At 38.0% G+C, this 23,463-nt stretch overlaps 2 protein-coding genes across 3 annotated transcripts in view; both read right to left on the bottom strand.

The window, feature by feature from the left end:
• The window catches only part of LOC310717156 (receptor-type tyrosine-protein phosphatase mu-like), a 228,007-nt gene extending 214,949 nt beyond the window's left edge, over window positions 1-13,058 (bottom strand). Inside the window, exon 1 of one of the 2 annotated variants that reach the window (XM_083524861.1) lies at window positions 12,384-13,058. In XM_083524861.1, coding sequence (XP_083380987.1) covers window positions 12,384-12,456 — 73 coding nt within the window. In that variant the 5' untranslated portion in view covers window positions 12,457-13,058. The remainder of the gene's footprint in view (window positions 1-12,383) is intronic. The other variant, XM_083524862.1, reaches the window with a different exon arrangement.
• Window positions 13,059-19,665: 6,607 nt separating this feature from the next.
• On the bottom strand, window positions 19,666-21,385 carry LOC310717055 (uncharacterized protein). Its single transcript, XM_083524714.1, has 2 exons — window positions 21,196-21,385; window positions 19,666-21,094 (listed from the first exon to the last, which is right to left on the bottom strand). Exon 2 carries the CDS (start codon window positions 21,007-21,009, stop codon window positions 20,068-20,070), a length of 942 nt encoding a protein of 313 aa, XP_083380840.1. The 5' UTR covers window positions 21,010-21,094; window positions 21,196-21,385; the 3' UTR covers window positions 19,666-20,067.
• Window positions 21,386-23,463: the final 2,078 nt, after the last annotated feature.

The raw sequence follows: 23,463 nt of genomic DNA, 5'->3' as shown, positions 1-23,463 counted from the left end.
CAACTCCAACCCATGTTAAGCAAATTTTCATGGAGTTGCACAGGGGCATTGTCATGCTGGAACACATTTGAGTCTTCTAGTCTAAGTGAAGGGAAGTTTTAATGCTACCACATCCTAAAACATCCTTTATGACTGTGCGCCTCCAACATTGTGGTAACAGGTTGGAAAATGAACCACATATGGGCAGAAAAATCAGGTGTCTCAATACTTTTGCCCATATAATGTATGCACAATGTACTTGATCAGGAATAATTATTATTCATAGCATTGTTAGTAGAGGTGAAAGATCCCTAACAAGATTCACTTTTGGAAAAAAAAACCTACCAAGCAAACTATTGCTATGTGGCAGCATGATATAAAGAATCTTCTTCTCATTAAAAGTGCATTATAGTGAAATATACACCAACCAGGCATAACATTATGACATTATAACATTATGACATGTGAATAACACTTATTATCTCTTCATCATGGCACCTGTTAGTTGGTGGGAGATTTTAGGCAGCAAGTAAACATTTTGTCCTTAAAGTTGATGTGTTAGAAGCAGGAAAAATAGGCAAGCGTAAAGATTCAGCCGAGTTCGACAAGCACAAATTGTGACGGCTAGACGACTGCAGTGGTCAGTATCTATCAAAAGTGGTCCAAGGAAGGAACAGTGGTGAACCAGCGACAGGGTCATGCCTAACTGATTCACGTGAGGAGCAAAGACTGGCCCATGTGGTCCGATCCAACAGACTGCTGAAGAAGTTAATGTTGTTAATGCTCGACAGGTCAGGACATTTTTGGCAGCAAATGAGGGACCAACACAATTAGGCAGATGGTCATAATGTTATGCCTGATCGGTGTATTATGGCAGTCCTTTATCAGCATAAATGAAAATACATTTCTCAATGAAGCACAAACACAAAAGCATTGATGCAGCCTCTTTTTCAGTCCACAAATTGGCAGCGAGTATACAGTGTGGAACATTTAAACAAATCCTAACCTTCAACAAATTTATCCACACTGGAAATTATTGATCACGGCTAATAAAATCGACAGAAATGCGTGTGTCAGGACTCTACAGAGACTCATTTTGTAGTTATCGTACGGGTAAAGCAGCTATCAGTATCGATCATGCGGCTGTTGCTGTAGTGTGACTTCATCTAAATCACTCGACTGATGACCTCATTCCAGCTCGCTCACTATTGACATCGAGTCTCATCGATACGCCCACAAACACACACATGGGGCCGATGGCGGGGAGAAAAGGCCAACGCTAATGTGACCTACTCACATGTGCTTTAATGCATTAATCACCAGGAGATGAGTGCTAATGTGGCTAACGCAGATGCTCTCTGACACTAATGGAAGATTTGGCCTGCGGTTATGTTCATAAAGTGAGCAAGGGAGGAAGGGAGGGAGCGAAAGGGCACGAGGGGCCTGTCTTCACCTGTCACCAGTGAACACAATGCTGACTAGGGCTGGGAGAGAAAGAGAGCAAACAGAAAGAGACAGAGGAAAAGAAGACACAGTGAGATTGTCAAAAAAAGATACAAAGTGAAAAAGTATTGATAAGACAGAGACAAGAATGTAGGAAATATAGAGTAAACTCTATTGTATAGAGAACATATATAAAGACTCACACTAGGGCACTATGATTGTGTTTGCGATTATGTATATCAACATAAGTTACAGCGTAGTATATCCATGCGAAGTAGCTGACTGGATGTTATTCAGTTATTCTGCTATGCTATTATGCACTGTTTTTCAGTTGTCAGGGCATCAAAGAGCAGTACGATTCTCATTAAATCATCAGTGTGTTGCGCATCATGTAGATTAGTGTGATGAGTGCTGTACATGTGCTTTAGGGCCGCACGGTTCATAATGAAATACTAGAAGAACGCTGCAATTCTCACTTGAGACACATCAAGGCATGCTGTTACACAATAGCAATGTGATTCCCCCAGGATAAAGAGTAACAGTTACACCTCATGCTTATCATTATCTAAGAGTTTTAAAGAACAATTTATTGTCTATACGATTTTCCCTACCGAACAGTTACACTGTTAGGACACAGGATATACGCTGTGTACAACTTTTGTACAGTTGTACATACAATATATATATATATATATATATATATATATATATATATATATATATATATATATATATATATATATATATATATATATTCTAGATTTATTAGGGCTGTCAAAATTAACATGTTAATTCATTTTAAAGGCACTAATTTTATGAATGCGTGATGTAGCGCATTTCTGTTTGACTGTTTTTATGAGGAAAATATGAAGAAATAAATATAAAAGAGGCGAAATTAAAACCTTTAACGCAACACATTTATTCGTGACGTCCTTTCTTTACTTTTAGATGTAAAAATAAATAGATAACGCCACCGAACAAATTATTTTGAATCACTAAACATTTGTTTTACTGATGGGCCAAGTCTCAAATCAAGCCGAAAAATCCGCCGTGATGCAACACATCCGGCAATTAAAGCATTAATACATTACATGCTGTACATATAGTTCTATTTTTATCTGTACTTCTTAGTTTGCACATGTAGATGCTGAACTTCATTTCGTTGCTGTGTACCTGTACTATGCGATGGCAATAAAGTGTATCTATCTATCTATCTATCTATCTATCTATCTATCTATCTATCTATCTATCTATCTATCTATCTATCTATCTATCTATCTATCTATCTATCTATCTATCTATCTATCTAACTGTCTGTCTGTCTGTCTGTCTGTCTGTCTGTCTGTCTGTCTGTCTGTCTTACTTCCTCAGCAATTTATAAGAAAAAAAGGGTAGTGTATAATTTCTGAGCATTTCTGTACTGAGAATACATTATTATGTAATCTTTTGTTGAAAAAAGGCCTTTTAATTGTGTTGTTTTGTTAAGTACTGTATAAGGTAAATTACTATTTATTGCTAAACATATTGTAAAAAATCATGTTTCATGACCCAGCCTGTCTTCTCTTTCAACTCAGGTACTATTGCCTTTAAACAGACTTTTATAGAAACATTTCTGACAAAAAAAAAATCGTACTTTTATTATTTTGTAACTCTGAATATAAAACCCGTCATTCCGAAGATTGTTTGGCAAAGCTGTAACAAAATAGGTACATCGCAAAAAAAATCTACTGAATAGAAATAGTGAGAATGACATAGAGGGAAAACGATGAAGAAATATGGACAGTGAAGGAGAAAGGAAGAGACAGAGAGAAGTAGTTATGGGAGGTATATACTGTAGAGAGGGTGGAGTGAGATAAGAGGGAATGTAGAGACAGTTTTTTGGCAGAGAGAAGCGATCCCTCCAAGCTGGCGAGATCTGAACGCACACTCGCACAGTGGAGGTCACCCATCAAATGCGAGCACTCCTTCATGCGCCAAACTTCTCCAGCGAGTTCCTCTCATTCGTTCGGCATTCACAAAATGCCACGAAAACTCCTCGCCATTTCCACCGGCACGCTTAAGCATCCGCTGTTTCAATTACCCAGCAGCCCACACCACAACCATTCTCATTAATGAACGTAGATGAAAAAACAAGCCATAATGCCTGAGGCGAACGAAAACAAAATCAAATCGAATAATAAAGCGAGATGAATTGGGATTTGTGTTCCAGCTCATTCGCACCTTTCTCTCAAAAGGAAGAAGTGCATGCTAACTTGTAGCCAGTGAATGAATTACTCGTTGAGGCTCTGCCAGTTTAGCGTTATGGTTCAATCCAACGTGCACTCTAAGAGTGAGGCATGGGGTCAGAGGTTACCCTTGAAAACATCTACTCTTGTTTCCGCTAGAAAAAAACATGACATATTATTCCCTGATTGCACAGACTCCCGTCCCGTCTCCTGCACTCATCGTTAGACAAAAAAAAGAGACCCTCGAGCTTTAATTAGCATTATTTCATGCTGAGTGCTTGAACCCCTACTAGGCTGCAGCCATTTCTGAACTTCTATAAACATGCCATGTGGTGCATATGTTCTTATTTTTTTCCTCATTCACCAAATTTACTTTACTTCATTTTTAGTTTTTTCCAGATACGGGGATGAGCACACAGTATAAATTACTCAAGCACTGCTCATAAATCTTTTTTTTTTAACCTCCCTCCCTCCCTCCCTCCCTCCCTCCCTCAGTTTCTTTCTAATCCTGTTTTCTCTCTTTTTCACTTGTGGTGCCTACATCTTTTTTTTCCATACTCTGATTCTAGGCTTATTTACTTCATCTTATTTACCACTAAAGTCTGTTTTTTTTGCTCCCACTCTCTCCCTCGTTTTCTCTCTCTCTCTTCATTAAACAGGCTTGGTGTCTGTGTGTATGAGATTCATTAGTGTTTGCCCTCTTCATTTGAACAAGGGGCTGAGGATAATTAAAGTGTATCTGTTTGTCCAGCATCCTTTCACACAGTCACATCTCAAGACCGGTTACCACGTGCCTACATTAGCCGGCAAACATCATCCATCGTGCTCTTTCTCTTTCTCTCTCTCTGTCTCACTATAAACAGTTAAACTGTGTGTGTGTTGAGCGTTCAACGGCACACATTAGGCCCTGTGTGTATAATTTAATGTGGCGTGACCTCTGCACGAGCTGTGAGTTCAGCACATCGAGACTGATTTGAGCTTGATTGGCATGATAATTAAATTCGGATCCGAGTCTGATGCGGTGTCGCTACTGCTGCCATTACAAAGTGAGATATACAGTGTTCTTAGAACTAGACACACGCATATGTGTGTACATGTACATAGTCACCGTATAAACAATTTTAAAAAGCAAAATGACCTAATTGTGGTTTTAGTCTCACACAAACAGACAGATGCAGCAATTTCAAATTCGTTCATTATTATTATATAATAATATAATAATATATAATATATAATATTATTCATTCATTATTACAGTAAAAAAAAAAACATAATTTCACACATTTTTGGCCATAGCTCATACACCGTACGTCATATATCCCTGCAATCCTTGGGTCAAAACAAAGAAAATGCCTAGTGATGGATTGGCTCTACGAAGTCAGTTTTTTCAAGCAAAATTGAGTTATGTCCAGAATCTTTAGGGAACTACTCCGAGGTTTTATGCCCGATCGGAAACAAAAAGTTGAACTTTCGACTCATTGTTGCAAAGGGTTGCCAAAAATTTCTCAATAAACAGGGCCACTTTTACTAATATGGCTATAACTCGTAAACGGAATGAGATATCTTAACCAAGTGTGTGTATGAGCTCAATCTTTGGTCAAATAAAAAAAAAAAAGTAACTTTGCTGGAACTTTCGACACATCATTGAAAAGGGTCGCCAAAAGGTTAGAAAAAGGCGGGGCCACTTTTACTAAAATAAACTTTAACTAAAATAAAACTTTTAGGCCAATCGACCTGAATATTGACATGCAGTGTCTGTGTGCAATGTGACACAAGGGCATATGAGAACATTTATGTATCTCAAAAAAAAAATGGCTGCCATTGGCCAATAAATGAAACTCAGTGGGCAGTTTAATAGTCTGTGTGACCTCCTCAATACATCCGAAGAGGTAGATTTGAGACTCCTGGATCTTCGGAAAATTGCTGCTCTTTCCTCTTCTAGCCCCAGGCATTATAATAGGTTTACTGTGAAAACTGCATGTAACTGAACACTATCACTTGTTAGTTTTTAAACCTGAAAGGCAATGTTAAAAATTGAGTTTGTATTTTATACAGAAAAAAATACCGTTTTTTTTTCTTTTCTAACCAAGGTAAAGGCTTATATTATTATAATAAGGAAAATTATTATTATTATTATTATTGTCAGGAAAAACAGGAATGTTTAACAATGCATGGTTGCGTTTTCAGGGGGAAAAGATGTTAATATCTCAAGGAATATGCTGTAATAGTTTTTTGGTGGTGGTGAATGGGGAGAGGGGTTTGGGGGGTGGGGGGGTGGAGGACACGCATTACGCTCACAAATGCAAAGCTTCACATAGTAAATAAATGAAAAAGTGTAAAAGCAGACAGCAGAAGGCCATCCTCGCATCTGTCAGTGCACTGCATAATGTCTGACAACAATGTGAGACAAAGTGCTCTATATTAACTGCTTTTCTGCTCTGTACCATCATCAATCATTGAGAGCAATTTTATTATTCGTATTATTTGGTTGTTGTATCGTTTGTTGAAGTCGTCTTTAGGTATTTTATTTTATTCTCCACTGGCTCACCAAACGAGTGCCGGTTTATCATCTCTCTTTGCTGTCTTCGCCGTTACTATCGAGCCACTTAAGACAAAACACATCTGAGTGGGGTAAAGTGGGGAGCTGGGTGGGGGAAAAAAACACTAGTATTTGAATTATTGGGCAGCCCTAAATGAAGCGCTGCTTGTCTTTTCCTGCTAGAAAGCACAATTCGCTTCAACTAAGCGGAGCGGTGCTGACTTTGAGCTCTGGCGTGGCAAGATGGCACACTATTCATACCCTCAGCACAAACTGAGGCAGTGTGAATGCAATGAGTGCAGAAAAAAACACAGCATCTGAACACGCTGCAGGAGGGGATGCAGGACCTGCTTCATGTCACTTTTGGGACTTTAGGTGCAGAAACCACTGTTAGGGGGCGCAATCTAGTACCTGACTGTTTTGATAAGAAATACAGCAGTGTTGAACTATAGTTTTCTGATATACTGCACAAGAACGTTATAATATATAACCCACATCTAGATCCAGTTTTAGAAACATACTGAACATAAGAGATAGGATGAACAGCTGTTGTAGAGTAATAATACAGAATGACACCCTGTGTTTATGTTCCACTCCTGCCTCTGATAGAGTCCTATTATAGGTTTGTTATCTGATTTACACCTGTTCTGTACACTTGTACACCTGTAACACCTGTTCTGTGTTAGCCCATATTAGTTACTTTATTATTTATTATTATTTATTATTATTATTATTGTTATTATTATTATTATTATTATTATTATTATTATTATTATTATTTGTGTCCCTGTGTGTTACCAATCCAAGCTTTTTTTTTTTTTTTCATAGGTTCTTTTTTCACTACATTTCTTGATGTTGCTCTTTCATTCATTGCCCTTGGACTCATATAAATTATGGATTATTCTTGTTTGAAGTTGTTTGCTTGTGTTTTGACCTTTGCTACAGACTGTAACTATGACTCTCAGATATTTCAAAAAAACTCCTGCATCTCACTGTATGTTTTATTAATCTCAATATATCAAATTAGTCCCAAATTAATTATAATGAATGAATCAATAAACAAATTAATTATACAGGTAGTCCATTGTGGGGTATTATAAAATCAAATTTATGCTGTAATTGTTAATAATATAGCATAATTTAGCAAAACAGTGCAATTTACAGTACTATACTGTATAAACTATACAGTATATATGTATGTAGCGACTACGCCGTTCCACTCTGTGCTGGCTTGGCCACATTCAAATAAAAGTTTCCATTTTCAAGCAGCGTCGATGTGCTCCTGAGTCTTGGGTAGCTTCTTTGAACAGCTTTCAAAAAGGGTTTTTAATTGGGGGTGCTAACCTGGTATCCATTCCGGCTGTTCAATTTTGCTAATTCTGACAATAGCTGGGAAGGTGTGTGCCCTAAACGTATGTTATTGCCATTATACTCTTCCTTGCATCGTCACGTGTTAAACTGCTGCTACATTTCTTCCTGAAAATTACAGCTTGGCTTTCCTTCAACATTTACTAACTTCATGCTGCACTGGGAATAGCTTGCCAGACCACTTACATCTATACAGTAGGAACCATTCCCCAGATTTGGATTATCATCATTCCCACATGCAGAATGATGCAGGCAATTTCTCAATAAAGGCTTGCACTAGGCATGTTTGTCTATTCCTAATGTCTATACAGAACGTTTGCATTATTAAAAGCATGATCAGTAAACAAAAAGTGTTCTGAAAACCTTGCAACAAACTGAAATTTTCTTTGCTCGCTTGCTTGCCATGTCTATGTCAAGAGTTTCACCCTCTCCGCATTCTACATTCACATTTAATGGTATATTCAATGTGTTCTTATCCAGAGCTGCAAAGTTATATAAAACGCCGTAAATCGCAGAGGCATGGAGCTGGTGTCAACATCCCACAAGTTCCTGCAGATACGCCGTGAAAGGCCAGGATCACATGATCATCGTGCTTTCTACATATTATAACTATGGATTGTACAGAATAGGACATCACCAGATGTACAATTAACAGAATTTCCACATTATACCATTTTGGCATTGCTGGCAGACTCCTCGTTAGTGGACTCCTTGGTAGAACACCCCGAACTGTGACTTTCTGTCATATGCCAAATCGATTTTAAATGAAGTATTAGTAGTAGTATAAAAAGGCTTTATACAGAAAAGTCCATGACAGAATTCCTGTTAGAAACTCATATGAGAACCACAGACATCCATCACCACAATTTCAGCGGAAGAAGCCTTTGCTTGCGAGTGAATACATGAGTAAGCAGGAGCTGGTTTGGACCTAAACTACCTATGCTGGAGAGTTATGAGGGAATGAAGGCAATGAGCTCTACCTGCTGTTGTTTTCTTCAGATAGAAAACAAACCTGGCTGACCTGGTCATCAGAAAATTATATCTGCAGGCACACACACACACACACACACACACACACATATATATACTGTATATACAAATACACCCACACACTCAGAGCAGTCCATACACAGAGAACTGTCAAGTTTTAACAAGTGTCCAAGGGATGCTCTGGCAAGTTAACACCCTCAACAACAACCTAGACAGCTTGGCTTTTTCTCTACAAGAGTACCTTTCTAATGTATACCTTAGTTATATTTGCAGCGTTTGACTGTGTTTTGTTAGTGCGTGTCTGTGTGTGTGTGTGTGTGTGTGTGTGTGTGTGTGTGTGTGTGTGTGTGTGTGTGTGTGTGTGTGTGTGTGTGTAAGTGTCACAGTTGTATGATATATTATTAAACGTCGTTTTACGTCTACAGTCTGCACTTGGATGATGCCCTGAGTCTGCTAATCAGTGCAGATAGAAAAGACAGAAACCTCTTAAAAATCACTTCTCATAAATGTTTTGGTTCACCAGTTTACACTGAGTACAAGATATTTCTCTCATGCACACATTTACACACACACACACACACACACACACACACACACACACACACACACACACACACACACACACACACACACACAGAGACACGATGGCCCTTATTCATCAAAGTCGAAACAAAAAAATCTAACATTTTAACTGTTTTGCATCAGTTTCGGGACACTGAAATCAGGACTGATGTGATTATAAGCACCAAATCAGCTTCAGCCATGAAAAAAACTAGAGGCAATCTCCATTTATTTACAAATCATATACATCACAGTGGACAGATCATAAGGTCATAATAGCACACTTTGTGGGTAAAGGTTTGTTGCCTGAAAACCTAATTTACTCACCTGAAATTGGTAGCATTATCATAGTGGCTGACCAATGATGCTGTCATATTCATGCTCAATAATGCAGGAAGACCAATCTATTTACAAATGTTATTTTATGTATTAGAAAGTGGGATGATTGTGTGTTTGATATCTGACTAAGTGACAACAGTGCACCAAAAAGCCATGCAGCACAAGATAGGATCCGATGATCATACTACATCTGTTGTTGGACCTTGTTGCCCAGTGAATAGAACACATTGCATACTCATGTCACAAGCAATGCATCATAAATGTGTTGATATAAGTGATACAGGTTTTTTTTAATACAAATCGTAGTGGTTTTATGTGGATATTGTTTGCTCAGGTTTCATCAAACACTTCTTTAAAAAGGTCAAAGTGAGCACATGTAACACTCATGATGAAGATGGTAACAGTTCTTAACCTGTCCTCATTATTTCATATTCTCAATTTTTTTTTTTTTTAACAAATTAATTGTGACAGTGCACAAATTACAAATTGCTAACAGATTATAAATGGCAGTGTACTACATACTATATAACAGCAAGATAATATAAAACCGTAATAATCTGGTAATATAATATCGTCTATCGATCATAACTATGTAACTGTGGAATATTGAAGCACCTTCGCTGCTGCAAACAGTGAAAGTCTCATTTCCACAATAATATATTCCAAGATTTTTATACTTGCATTGATTATAAAAATTGTGCTCTAAAATTCTCATGCAGTGTCTGCTCAGGTACCTATAATAGATGCTGACTAAAAAAAAAAAAAAAGTGCAGTAAAGATGATATCTAAAACATTATTAAAAAAATGTGTTTATATATATTATAATATCTGTCTGAATTAAGTGATTGTATTGTATTGTACAGCAAACCTGGTGTTTGATATATTTTTATGTTTAAACCAATGACAATTCTAATATCAATATTAAAATCAGTATTCTACCACTTTGTACATATTTTGCTTATATTAAAAAATTTTTGTTTGTTTTTTACACCACCCCAGTACATTCAACAAGTAAACTATAAACTGTTGATCTTTGGTATAATCAGACACTGAATTATCCATACAAAATATTTTTTTCTTATTTCCTACTCTTAAAAATGTATTGCAATCAGATTTTAAATAAATAAATGAAAATCTCTGATCTAAACCATTTCAGCATTTTCTCCAACACAGCAATATAAGTGATACATGCTGCCCCCTTCAGGCCAATGATAGAACTGATACTTTGGAACTGTAAATGAAAGCTCAAAATATAAAAAAAAAATTGGAAATGCACACACTTTCCTCACATATTTCACTTACATCCACACGTTACTTTTTCGCATATTGTGCCTTTCCAGCTGATACGAGCATGACTGGTCTACTGATAAAAGTGGTGCATTTATCACCGTAAGAATAAGATGAAATCTACAGTTGGCATACACACTACCTCCAAAAGGAATGAGAAGAAAAGTAGCTTATGTGCCATCAATACCATCAGAACAGGTGGCAGTGTGAGTAATACTCACTAAATATGGCATTGGGAAAAAAAATAAAATCGTTTCCAGCTGGCGAATATTAACCATGCACACGGCATAAGAAATTCCCTTATGGTGGAAACATTAACACAAATCAACTGAAGCTGGCTGTAAATTCATCTCTGTGCAGTGTGTGTTTAATTGTATTTCCAGTTTAATGTGCACATTTAACCTCATTAAAGGGGTAATCCTTAGCTGGGCATACAAGAAACACAGTAAATGTGAGACTGAGTGAATTCAACACCAAACTGCTGCCCATTAAACCTATATAAAACAATAATGTATTGACAAAATGAGATAAATGAGCCACTTTGTGTCACTTCGGGCTGAATGCAAGTCCAAACATCATTAATTGATTTTTCCCCGACATGTAAGGAATCAGAGAATCACAGATGGGAAGCCTATAAATCCATCTTGCATCCCATCTTGAACCTTTCGTTTATTCTTTCGCACCCACACTTCACTTCACTTTCAGATTCTCCAGCCTGGAAAAGCAGATCATGCATTTTCACACATGTCTATTCAGTTCAACGTGTTGGCAAAATAATTCAAATGATATGCTTGATAACCATAATGAGCATGGCAGTGATGAAGTGCTAAGGTCAAGTGCCACTTGTTAATCTCAACCCTGCTGAGGGTGACACAACTGCCAGACTATCACACCGAGCTGTGAAACGCTGAGGAAAGGAGGGAATGAAGGAATGAAGGAGGGAGGGATGGGGGGAAAACATGTTTTGAAAGAGAAAGCTCATCAAAAAATCTAACTCAGTGCTGCCTGAGGGCTTCTTCCGACCATTAAGTAGTCGATGCTTCGGATCGATTATTCGATCAAAACAAATCAGCAGTAATATGTTTAATGAGATATGCATTGCAAAACTGGTGTGTGTGTGTGTGTGTGTGTGTGTGTGTGTGTGTGTGTGTGTGTGTGTGTGTGTGTGTGTGTGCAATGAACACCTTGGGTGATGCTCATTCAATCCTAGGGTTCCTATAGATGTTCCCATGAATGTTTCTGGTGCACAAACAGCGAAGTGAGTTTACTACAGAGGTCCATAAAACCATACAAGTTTTTTAAATGAAATGTTTTTGTGTTTCCTTCTTTAATTTTACCACAGCGTTTCTAAATCAGGTCGCAGAACTTGTCATTAGTGAACCACCACATCGACGAGCAGAGTCGCGGTTTGAGAGCTTCGAAACTTCAAGCTAGAAATTAAAGTAACCTCCTGCCTTCAGCCTGGGTGAAGAATCCATATTGTTCATATCCATATTGTTCATGTTTCTGTGATGGTGTTTCTACCCGGACTAATGAAATGATATCCCGTTTTTATTCATTGAAACCGCTAAACATTTTCAGCGCTTCAAGTTTGGTAGATATAACGGGTTTATAACGCGAGCGCGAAGCCTCTAGAGCCTTCTCCGCCTTACCTCTGTACACCTGCCCCCGCGCCGACACCAGGAGCCCGACCGCGGTCACCAGCCAAGTTAAAACTTTATCCATGTCCCCAGGCTTTTCGGCGAATGTCGGAGCCCCACGGCCAACGCCAAACTGTGGACACGCGTCCGCTTTCTTTTCTTTCTCTTTTTTCTTTTCTTTCAGAGCTTGAAGTCAAGTCCTCGAACCGTTTTCCCTAATTTATTTTTCTGTCAAGTCTCCGTCTCCTGGACTCGCTCTGACTTCTCTCAAGTCTCTTCTCTTCCAGGAGGAGCGCCAAGAGCTCTCTCTCTCTCTCTCTTTCTCTCTCTCTCTCTCTCTCTCTCTCTATCTGTTTCTCTCTCTCTCTAGCTGTTTCATTCTCTCCGGTAGAGGGTGTTGTTGGAGCTTTCCCGCTCCGACCGTTAGTGCGCGAGGAGAGAGAGAAAGAGCGCGAGAGATTGAAGCGCTCGTGCGGTCCGCGGTGAAAGAGTGTAGCGCGCGCGCGAGTGAGTGAGTAAGCGAGCGAGCGAGAGCGCGCGCGCGCGTGCCCCTGCACGCCCTGTCTCTTCTTCCCGCTCTGGAACCGGGAGTTGAGACACACCGCCGGACCCGTTCACGGCATTGCGATGTTCCCTGTGCTCCTACAGTGTGAATAAATTCAACCTTACCGTCTTCAATTAAGCGCGCACGCGCGCGCACTCTCAGTTCCCAAAGAACAATGAGCTAATCTATGCTCAGAAAGTCGCAAGATAGCGCCAGAAATTGATTTGCATACACGCTGAATTATCATGAACGCTTGCATGTCTGCTTTTGCAATTCCGAAGATACTGAAGCAGGAACAATGGGTGTGAGAAGGTAACACAAAAGATAAGATGCCAACTTCTAAAGGCAACTTCTTATAATCAATCCACCTGTCCATCTATCCACCTGTCCATCTATCCACCTGTTCATCTATCCACCTGTTTTTGGCTGGTGGAAAGAAACCAGTGAACTCTTCGAATACCAGGACATTCACACACAGGAGTTCCACACAGACATTAACCTTCTTCAAGCTCATCTTCAAACCAGGAATCCTGGAGCTGTGTACCTGCTGCAACAACATGCCATCTCCTTATTGCATAACATGATTACTTATTGTTTTAGCCTGTCATTAATGTAAAGCAGCTTTACAGAGGTTAATGTTATACAATTTAAATGTATAAGTTTAGTGCCTGTAAGTTTATCCCTAATAAACAAGCCAGTGGTGGCACGGAAGAACTTCCTGAGATGATCTGAGGAAAAAACCTTGAAAGGAACCGTTAGATGTTCATGTATGTATTATGAATTATGTGTATTGTACAGGGTGGGTCACGAAGGGTATGGGTATTTTTTCATGGCTCACCCTGTATAATACACATAATACAAAACATGTTACATTGTGCATTGTAGTGCTTCGGTGGGTGTACAATTAGAAGTAATTGTTTTAAATGTGGAAGGTGCATACTAAAGATTCATACTAAAACAACATACTAATAGTATATACTGTACCAAAGGTGCATGCTAAAAGTACATACTTAAGGTGCATTTTAAAGCCCATAATGACAAGCATTTAAACACTGAAGTGTGCATATTAGTACAATTTTACAGTGTTGAATGTGCATACTAAAGGTTCATACTAACGGTGCATACTAAAGTTCTGTTTGTATTAGTTTTACACTGTAAAGAGTTTTTGTTGAAAGTAATGAGGATGGACAGGATTAGAAATGAGTTTATTAAAGGGACAGCGCATGTAGGATGTTTTGGAGAAAAGGTGGGGGAGGTGAGATTGAGATGGTTTGGACATGTTCAGAGGAGGGACATGGGGTATATCGGTAGGAGAATGCTGAGGATGGAGCCACCAGGAAGGAGGAAAAGAGGAAGGCCAAGGAGGAGGTTTATGGATGTGGTGAGGGAAGACATGCAGGTGAAAGAGGCAGATGAGGAGGACAGGGGGGGTATGGAGACGGATGATCCGCTGTGGCGACCCCTTATGAGAGAAGCTGAAAGAAGAAGTAGAAGAAGACACTGTTAAAGTGTTAGATTCTCATTGCTTGAAAATTTTTTTTATTTCATGATGCCATGAAGGGTGGAATTCCTTGTATGGGCACATTTCCTGGAAAAGCGCTCGCACACAGCAACCAAAACAAAAGCGAGAGCATGCCCCTCACACAGGACCTAGAAAAACGTCTTCAAAGAGGTGTGTTTATGGATGTGAGGGAAAGAGAACCTTGGACAGCAATTGCCATATAGACACATCCTGCTGTTGTTGTTGCTGCTCTTGTTCTTGATGTTCAATTTCAGACTTGGGATCCGATTCTGGATCAAATATCTACATCTGGATCTGATTGTTAGCTATAATCAGTTTAAGACTAAAAAGTTTTTGTATAAATCGATGCCACATCTTTCAGACAATGACTTCGTAAAAGCTGTGTTTTCTGAGAGAAACATAAAGCTGGTTCTTTCTTATCAATCTGAAAAAAGACTCTTCAGAGATATGAAGGATGCAAAACTACTCTATAGATACTCAAGATTAACATGAGATTGGCCAAAGCTGTGTTTTTTATGTCCCTTTCTACTTGGAAACTAACGTGATGAATCTTTCTCGAGCAGACAGGGATCCAAGTAAGATCATTTGAGAAAGCTGTTAAGGAAATTCTAAAGTTTTTTTTGAGGGTGTGTATATTTACAAGCTTTTGCCTGATTTTTTTAATTCAGCAGTAGTGTTACAGATGTACAGTATAGACAATAGTTAGTTCCAGTGCACTAATTTGGTTGTTCCAGTGTTCCAAAAGTGCAACACTGAGACATTTCAGTGTTACACTGAAAAAACTGTTACAAGAAGAGCGTACACAACATCATCAGGGAGCATGGTGGAAAAAAATCATTTTAGAAATACAGCATTTGCCTTATTGAAATATAGAAACTGAATTAAATAATTACTGGATTATATAAGGATTAGGCCAAATCTACACACGATTGTATCACCCACAAGCCTTGTACATCACATTATATTCATTTGGGACTTATGTATATACATCTTTCTCTTTTGCCAACATTTAAATGTGTGTGTGTGTGTGTGTGTGTGTGTGTGTGTGTGTGTGTGTGTGTGTGTGTGTGTGTGTGTGTGTGTGTGTGTGTGTCTATTGCCTCTTACTTTGAACCTAATGTACCTAATCTTTGTGTGGTATCCATAAATGTATACTATTGTTTTTCTTTAGGTTGTTTTATTTTGCACTTATTAAATAATTTTCACGCGCATCCACCTTCATCCAATTAGATGACGGGTAATGTCAGTGTGAGTGTGAGAGTAGTTTGTTCAGAATAAATTTCTCGTGCGGAGCAAAATGAGCGGAACATTCAGCCATATTGTGTCAGAAATGTCACTTACTTGATATTGCAGGATTGTTGTATAAAAGCAATATTGCACAAGCAAGAGTGCGCTTTATATTGAATATCGTCCCGGCTCTGATTCACAATAGAAACAAGCCTGCTTAAATACTGAAAGTCATAAGCAGCAAGCTTGAAACCTAAATAAATTACACCAAGGCTTTTTCCATGTAAGATTGCTTGGGTCTGATAAGGTTAGAAAAAGGAGTCAAGATGCTTTATGAGGACTGTTGCTCCTAATGTGTATTGGGAACAAAACTATTATTGGCTTAGCACACAATTACCAACTCCATATGTCACAGACATGATTGTGTTTTCCTAAACTGTCATTTAACAGACAAAGAGGCAAGTTGCTTTTTGCAAAACAGAAAATAGGTCTGCACATGAGCGCTGAACTAGAACTCGTTTTTTGGCAGAAAGTTGGCTGATTAAAACCACACTCGAAATCCCAAACTCATTTGCACGCTTATAACAATGTAGCATGAAACTGTATTTAAAAAAAATATATATAATAATAATTCAAAAACACCCACTGACTACTCGGAAAAACAGATATTTTGGTCACACAGGAATTAATTTGTGGTTTGGATTGAAATAAATTGGTTGTTTTGTGCCCTAAAAGTCTTGGGCAATGCACTCTGTGTGTCTGTGGTTTTATATTTTGGCACGATAAGACCTGACCACTGAGAAATGACCTTGGAATAAAACATCAACTCGGAGAGAGTCATACACACATGCACACTTTTGCACACAGTCCAAACACACACACATAAAAAAAAAATAATAATCCAGACTCGGAGTACAAACACTATACATTAGTTTGATTGCATGCTTAAGATGTCTCCTGCTAATTAGCCTTCTCTGTGCAAAGACGCGTTTCCCCCTCTCTGACCTCGTCGAAGGGTCTAAGCATCATTACTTGATTAGCTGATTGGTGGCCATGTTTGATATTTGTTATCATGCAGTGCTGATTACTGCAAATAACAGGCCTGACCTTTGCAAGGATGCGTCTTTGGAGTACAGCGCTAGTGAGCAGTACGCAGGACAGACCAAGGCATATGGGAGCAAACAGCATCTCCATGACAATGCACCCAGAAGAGTCAGATGTCCTCTAGACCTTTTCATTTTTTTTTTCTTTTCCTGGTTTTAGTCATAGCTTTTCAGGGTGAAAGAAAAGGGGTCATTTTTAGCTGCATAAATATCCAATAAAACATATCTAAGACATCAAATGTATCAGTGACTTTCAAGTGCAGACAAGCTGAATAATGCATTTAATGAATTTCAATTCTATAAGTGTCAGCGTTTAGAGGTCATCTAAGGTCATTCAGGTATGCTTTTTTTAAGTGTACTTACAGTGAAGAGTGTTTTTCAAAAAGTAAGTGGCGCATCATGATGTGGTGTAGTAACAGCATCTTTCCCATAGAGGGAATTATTGTGCTCGAACCACAGTAGTGGAAAGAAAATGAGAAATACATTTACCTCACACTCCACTATATGATTTTAAAGCTGATAATTACATTCATACTGAAAATTATAATATGCTCATATGGACCAATTGTACTATCATGTAAACCATAAATCTGAATATTAAATATTGAAACTGAAATAATGCATTACTTTTATTTCATAATGTGGTTTGGATTAGACAGTCACATAAACAGAATGTTACTGGTTTATATCATTTTTCAACCTACACATGCAGGGTGACATACTTTGTTATGAAGAGAAGTTTATGGAAAAGTTTGTTTATTAGGTCATTGGCACTGATTCATTGTGCTAAATTTAATTATGTACACAGAAAGAAAAATGTCACTTTTTCACTGCACTTACATTTAGTGATTTAGTTTGTGAAACTGTGTAAATTATGAATTCTAATTGCAACACAACAACATTTAGAAACATATTTTCCTAGGTTGGCATGGTGGTGCAACAGATAGTGTTGCTGCCTCTCAAATCCAAGGTCACTGGTTTGCTCCTATACCTTGAAAACTCTCCAAGTTAATTTTTTAATGTTTTCAGATTTTCTTTCACCTCCCTAAAACATGTGTGCATTCATGATGCCTTACAATAGATGGCATCCCATCCAGATTGAATTCCTATCTCAGGATAGGCTCCAGATCCACCTGAACACCCCCATAAAGAGGATCAATCTATAATGTTGTCAAAACAACCTTCCTGCAATGTTCTGAAAACATATAATACTTGTTCCCATTATTAAAAAGGTTGCACTAAAATGTAGAATGTTGCAGGAGACTTGAAGAATCATTTAAATATATATAGAAGACCCGAATTCTGACAGGGTGAGTGTCCTAGGAAGACAAATTCCTACATATATATATATATATATATATATATATATATATATATATATATATATATATATATATATACAGCCATAAACTCCTTATTCTTATTAATGATCACCTCTGTGATTAACAAGAGAAAAAAATCATTTAAACTGCTTAAAAGATTAGTCCAGGAAACAAATCCACAAAATCCATTTTTAAAGTTTGATCGTGCAAAGTCACAAAAATGACCTCTAGGATGTAAGTATTTTTGTTGTTTGCTGTATATAAATAGAGATGAGTATTATCTTTTGTTCCTCTTGAAATAATTTAATTAGCCTTCGGATTCAAAGAGAGGCGTGACAGCACTGACTTGGGTGATGGAGTGAAACTTTAATCAAATTTTAATCCCACTAAAACTTCCCAACGCCCCCAGACTATCTTTCTTCAACCAGCCCCATAGTTTTCATTCGCCTTGAATGATTACAGTGAACTGTGTGTGTGTGTATGTAGTATGTATCTACTGTATGTGTGTGTGTGTTGGGATGACTGCATGAGTCCTTGTAAGTGTTTGCATATTTATATGTGAATATCTGTAGTGGTGACCCCATGGTTGCTTCCCTAAGAATAGACTTTTCATACATTCAGTCAATAAAAAAAATGTTTCTCTACAGTGAGACAGCTGAATATTGAATGAATATTCAAGCATCAACTGTATTTGCGGCATCAGTTTTTTCACCTGGAACGGTCTCCGATACTGAGAGAAGAATATAAAACCTTTATGTGAACCTCACCTAATAATGAAGATCTTGTTGGATGACAAGCAGCACATATTTATTTAACATATTTTTTTTCAGAAGGTGTAAATTTAATGAAAGTTTAATTAAAATGTTATAGCTGTAGTTTTGTATTACAGAAGTATTGAAGGTAGGAAAATTACCAACTGAAAGATTCATGTGGGTTTCTGTTCTTCATTACAAGAAATGTGTTAAAATTCTTCTCTGTAATGATCACACTTATGCTACACATGAGCTGCTACACAAAGGCTGATGGAAAATTTCTTTAAAGTTCAGCATTAGCAGCGTTAGCAGTCAATAGAACCACCCATAAATAAAGCAATATGTCTGAGTGTGTGGGGAAAGTAGGATTAAGTGGTCTCGAACTGTCCTGACCTGTGATAAAAGCTGGGTGGTGTTAAGCTCACGGCTTTAATAGGGCTAATACACAAGACTGAAATAGAGATGCTACTTTTATGCCTGAGGTTGACGACAAAAGAGCACACAGTTTGGTTATGCGACATTTGAGTGATTCCTCTCAAAATATTCTTCTTTTTCTTTTGGCTTCTCCTATTAAAATAACCAACTTAATTTACCATGAGGCAACATAGTTTTAAATCACAGGTTTTACAGACTGTTAATAGTGATTTGGATAAGCAAAAAGGCAAACTTCCCTATGGTTGTCTTTGAAAAGGACACAAAATAGATTTATGTACAATGTTGAGCCTTTCCTAATTAAGACAGCTAAAGGTCTACATAAAACGAGTCATTCCTATTTTCATTTATTATCAAAATAGTCACTATAAGTTGTAACAACTTGACCACATTTTGCTTTTTAAATATTGCTGGACTTTGGGAATTTAGCTGGGCAGTCCCTGTGTGTTGGGATAAGTAGATCTTTGGTCAGTGGACTTAGTGGCTCTGGATGGTCTCTAGACATTGAGCTGAGTGGTTTTTGGTTGTTGGGCTAGTTCAACATCAGTTTCTGGGAGACATGTAAACTCAGCCATTGGACAGGGTGATCCTTATGCTGAATGGACCTTGAACTTTGGGCTGTGTGGTTCTTGGACATTAGGCTTGGTTATCCTTTAGCATTAGGCTTGCCAGTCTTTGGCCATTGGGCCATGGTCCACTAAGCTCAACAAGCACTGAACTCAATGCTCAGGGTAAGTTTTCAGCGATAATACAATAATCTGTGATAATTCAGCAAAATACTGTGTTGCCAATTCTCAGACACATTTGAGGTAGCCATACAAAGCTTTCAGTCCTCCCTGTAGCACTTCCTGTAGCGGTTTCAATAGTGGATTATTAACTATATGTAGCCCTTTATCGAGTGGATGACATGCCAACCTTTTCAGGTTTTTAAGCAAGTACAATTCTACTGGGATGCTCTGGAGATCATTGAAATCCACATTGAGAAGCTCAAGGTCAGTCAAATGGCACAATGTCTGGGGTAGAGTGTGAATGTTGTTTCCTTCAACGATCAGAATTCTGAGGCTGGCTAGTTCTTGGATCTGGTTGGCAATGTTCTCGAGGACATTGTAGGCCATATGCAGGAACACGAGCCCCTTCATGGCATAGATGCAAGTGGGAATATGTGATATACAGTTGTGGCTCAGGTTTAGCTTGGTCAGCTTGTGCATTGAGACCAGGCTGCCAGGGAGCCCTGTCAGCTTGTTATTGGCAAGGCTAAGAACCTCAAGTTTGGTACAATAACCGAGCTCTTCAGGCACCTCAGTTAGATGGTTGCAATATGCAAACAGTACCTTTAAGTTCTGGAGGAGCCCAATTTCAGGTGGAAGACTCTCCAATTCATTTCCCCATATGTTGAGCAACACAAGGTTCTTTAGATTTCCCAGGGTGGAAGGTAGAGAGTATAAATAGTTTAGTGACAAGTTGAGCTTGCCCAGCTCATGAAGCTCCCACAGATCAGCTGGAGCTTTTTCCAGCCCCCTCATAGACAGACTGAGGGTGATGAAGCCAAAGTGCACAGTGGCATGTTTGCGGAGGCGATCTGCCGAGGACAGGTTTTCTTCACGGCTGCCTTTGTATCTTTTTTGCCATTTAACATTATCAGATGTGCTGGTTTTAGTGGGCAATGTTGCCCGGATCCTTGGAGCAACATCTCGATGAGATTGCTGCTGAGCTATATTTTGCCTTAGAAGAAACATTGATGATACAATTCCCCTTAAAAATGTGTAGATGTATTTCCAAAGGTTTTTTAGTGGTAGAATGAAGCCTCTTCAATTTGAGACACTTTTCCAGACATGTTGTGGAAAACATTAAAAGTGAGACATTTCAGTTAGACACAAATTGAGCTAAACATTACTGTTAACAGCTGAAGACATGTAACTTACCAGAGAGAGCTGCACAGCTTTCGTGTTTTTCCAGCCTCAGGGCTTTTTAAGCTTTACAAAAGTTAGAAAATATAGTTAGTTTTCAATATTAACCACTGTGTCCACATGAACTCGGGAAACTTCTTTTCCCTCAGGCCAAGCAGAGCTGTGCAGATGTGTACGAGTTGGAGAGCTTCGTTGTCATGATGAAGCTTTCTTGTGTCTCTGTCGAGGTAGACGAGGCAGTATAACTCTCTCGCTTGCACTTTCTCTCTCTTAGCAGCTGTCATTGTCACTATAGCTTAGAGCTAACCAGTCCCTCAGCCAGGGCTGCTTAGCATCACAAGTCAGCCAGACACTAAATCACTCTCCATGAAACTCCCAGCACGCACACACACACTCTTATAATTCAAATTTTGTGAGGTATGATCAGACCTACAGTATAATCTATATATGCTAGAGTATTATAATATTATATATATACAGTACAGACCAAAAGTTTATATATATTATATATACAGTACAGACCAAAAGTTTGGACACACCTGCTCATTCAAAGAGTTTTCTTTATTTTCATGACTATGAAAATTGTAGAGTCACACTGAAGGCATCAAAACTATAATTTAACACGTGGAATTATATACATAACAAAAAAGTGAACTGAAAAATGTCATATTGTAGGTTCTTCAAAGTAGGCATCGAAAGAGAATGCCAAGAGTGTTCAAAGCAGTAATCTTTGAAGAACCTACAATATGACATATTTTCAGTTGTTTCACACTTTTTTGTTATGTATATAATTCCACATGTGTAAATTCATAGTTTTGATGCCTTCAGTGGGACTCTACAATTTTCATAGTAATGAAAATAAAGAAAACTCTTTGAATGAGAAGGTGTGTCCAAACTTTTGGTCTGTAATATATATATATATATATATATATATATATATATATATATATATATATATATATATATATATATATATATATATATATATTCCTTCAGTAATTTACATATAACATGCATTTCTTTTCTGTTATAAAGTACAGTGCTTCAACAAGGTCATGAAGATCATGTCTTCCTATTATTATGGGGACATTTCATACCAACAAAGAAATAAATATATAACCCCTTCTCTATGCATGAGTTTATATAACAAAATAGTGAATTGTTAACAGCTTTAAGTAAAAAAAATTAAGTTAAAAGTGCAAAATATTAATTTGATATCTATTCAACTTGACACTAATTTGAACTTCAATAAGGTTAAGCTTATGTATGTGTGCGAGCTACTTATGGAAACTGGCGTTTCGCTGTAGAAACACTTGATCACTGTCTGGAAAAAGCAACAGCCTTAGTCCTGCAGCTACACTGGATAAACCTGCTGGCAGTCAAAACAACCTGAACTAGACAACAACAGCTACTGGCATGGATGAACAGAAACACTGAAACATTTTGCTATAGGTACTGTCGGTTTTTTACTTTATCAGGCCTAGAGTAACATTGCTACCATTTAGATAAATATGAACAGAATAAGGAATGATGGCATATGCTGTTATAGGAAAATAATCAATCATTGAAGCCGACTGTGACCATAAAATAAATTATTTTCCAATAACAGCGCCTCCTGAAGTCTAGCTCCAACTTTGGACCTAGTACGGGTTCAGTAAAATGTGTATCTGTCAGTGTTGTGTGGAACATTACAGCCACGTCTCACAGCTCTGGATCCTGCTGGATTTGTCCCGCTGCTTTCCTTTACGCTGTCTTACTCTGTTTATCTACATCTGTGCCAAATGAGACTCTACCTGCTGCCATCCCAGCACTCTCACTCTGGGTGTGTGTCTGTATCATTATGCTTCTGTGTACACGTATGCATTTACAATCACATACACCTATACTTAGTACGTTTATTATTAACAGTCGTTCTGTATTCCAGGAAATTTCACAATCACATTTTTTTTTTTAAGTCTATATTTTCCAATATTGATATTTGCTTTTTTGACCACTTTGTAAGGTTGTATTATTATTTTTTTTTTTTTGAGAAAATGTCAATTTTTAAAAGCTCTACACAAATACAGTGCAACAGAACTAAATGTATACTTTGCCAGTTTATATGCCATGGTGTTTGCTGGGAAATGAAGTCTACATGCTAGTCTACATCTCAGTGTATTTACTGCTTAATAATATTGTTTAAAAGGGATCAGGGGATATTAAATATCAACACACTTTTGAGATACTTCATTTCAAGCTTGATGAAATTATAAATATAGGGCCCAATTTCATCCTTCCCAATCA

The sequence above is a fragment of the Silurus aristotelis genome (assembly GCF_946808225.1).
Source record: "Silurus aristotelis genome assembly, chromosome: 22".
NCBI lineage: Eukaryota > Metazoa > Chordata > Actinopteri > Siluriformes > Siluridae > Silurus > Silurus aristotelis.
The sequence above is the reverse complement of the archived record's forward strand: the minus strand, read 5'-3'. Positions and strand labels throughout refer to the sequence as shown.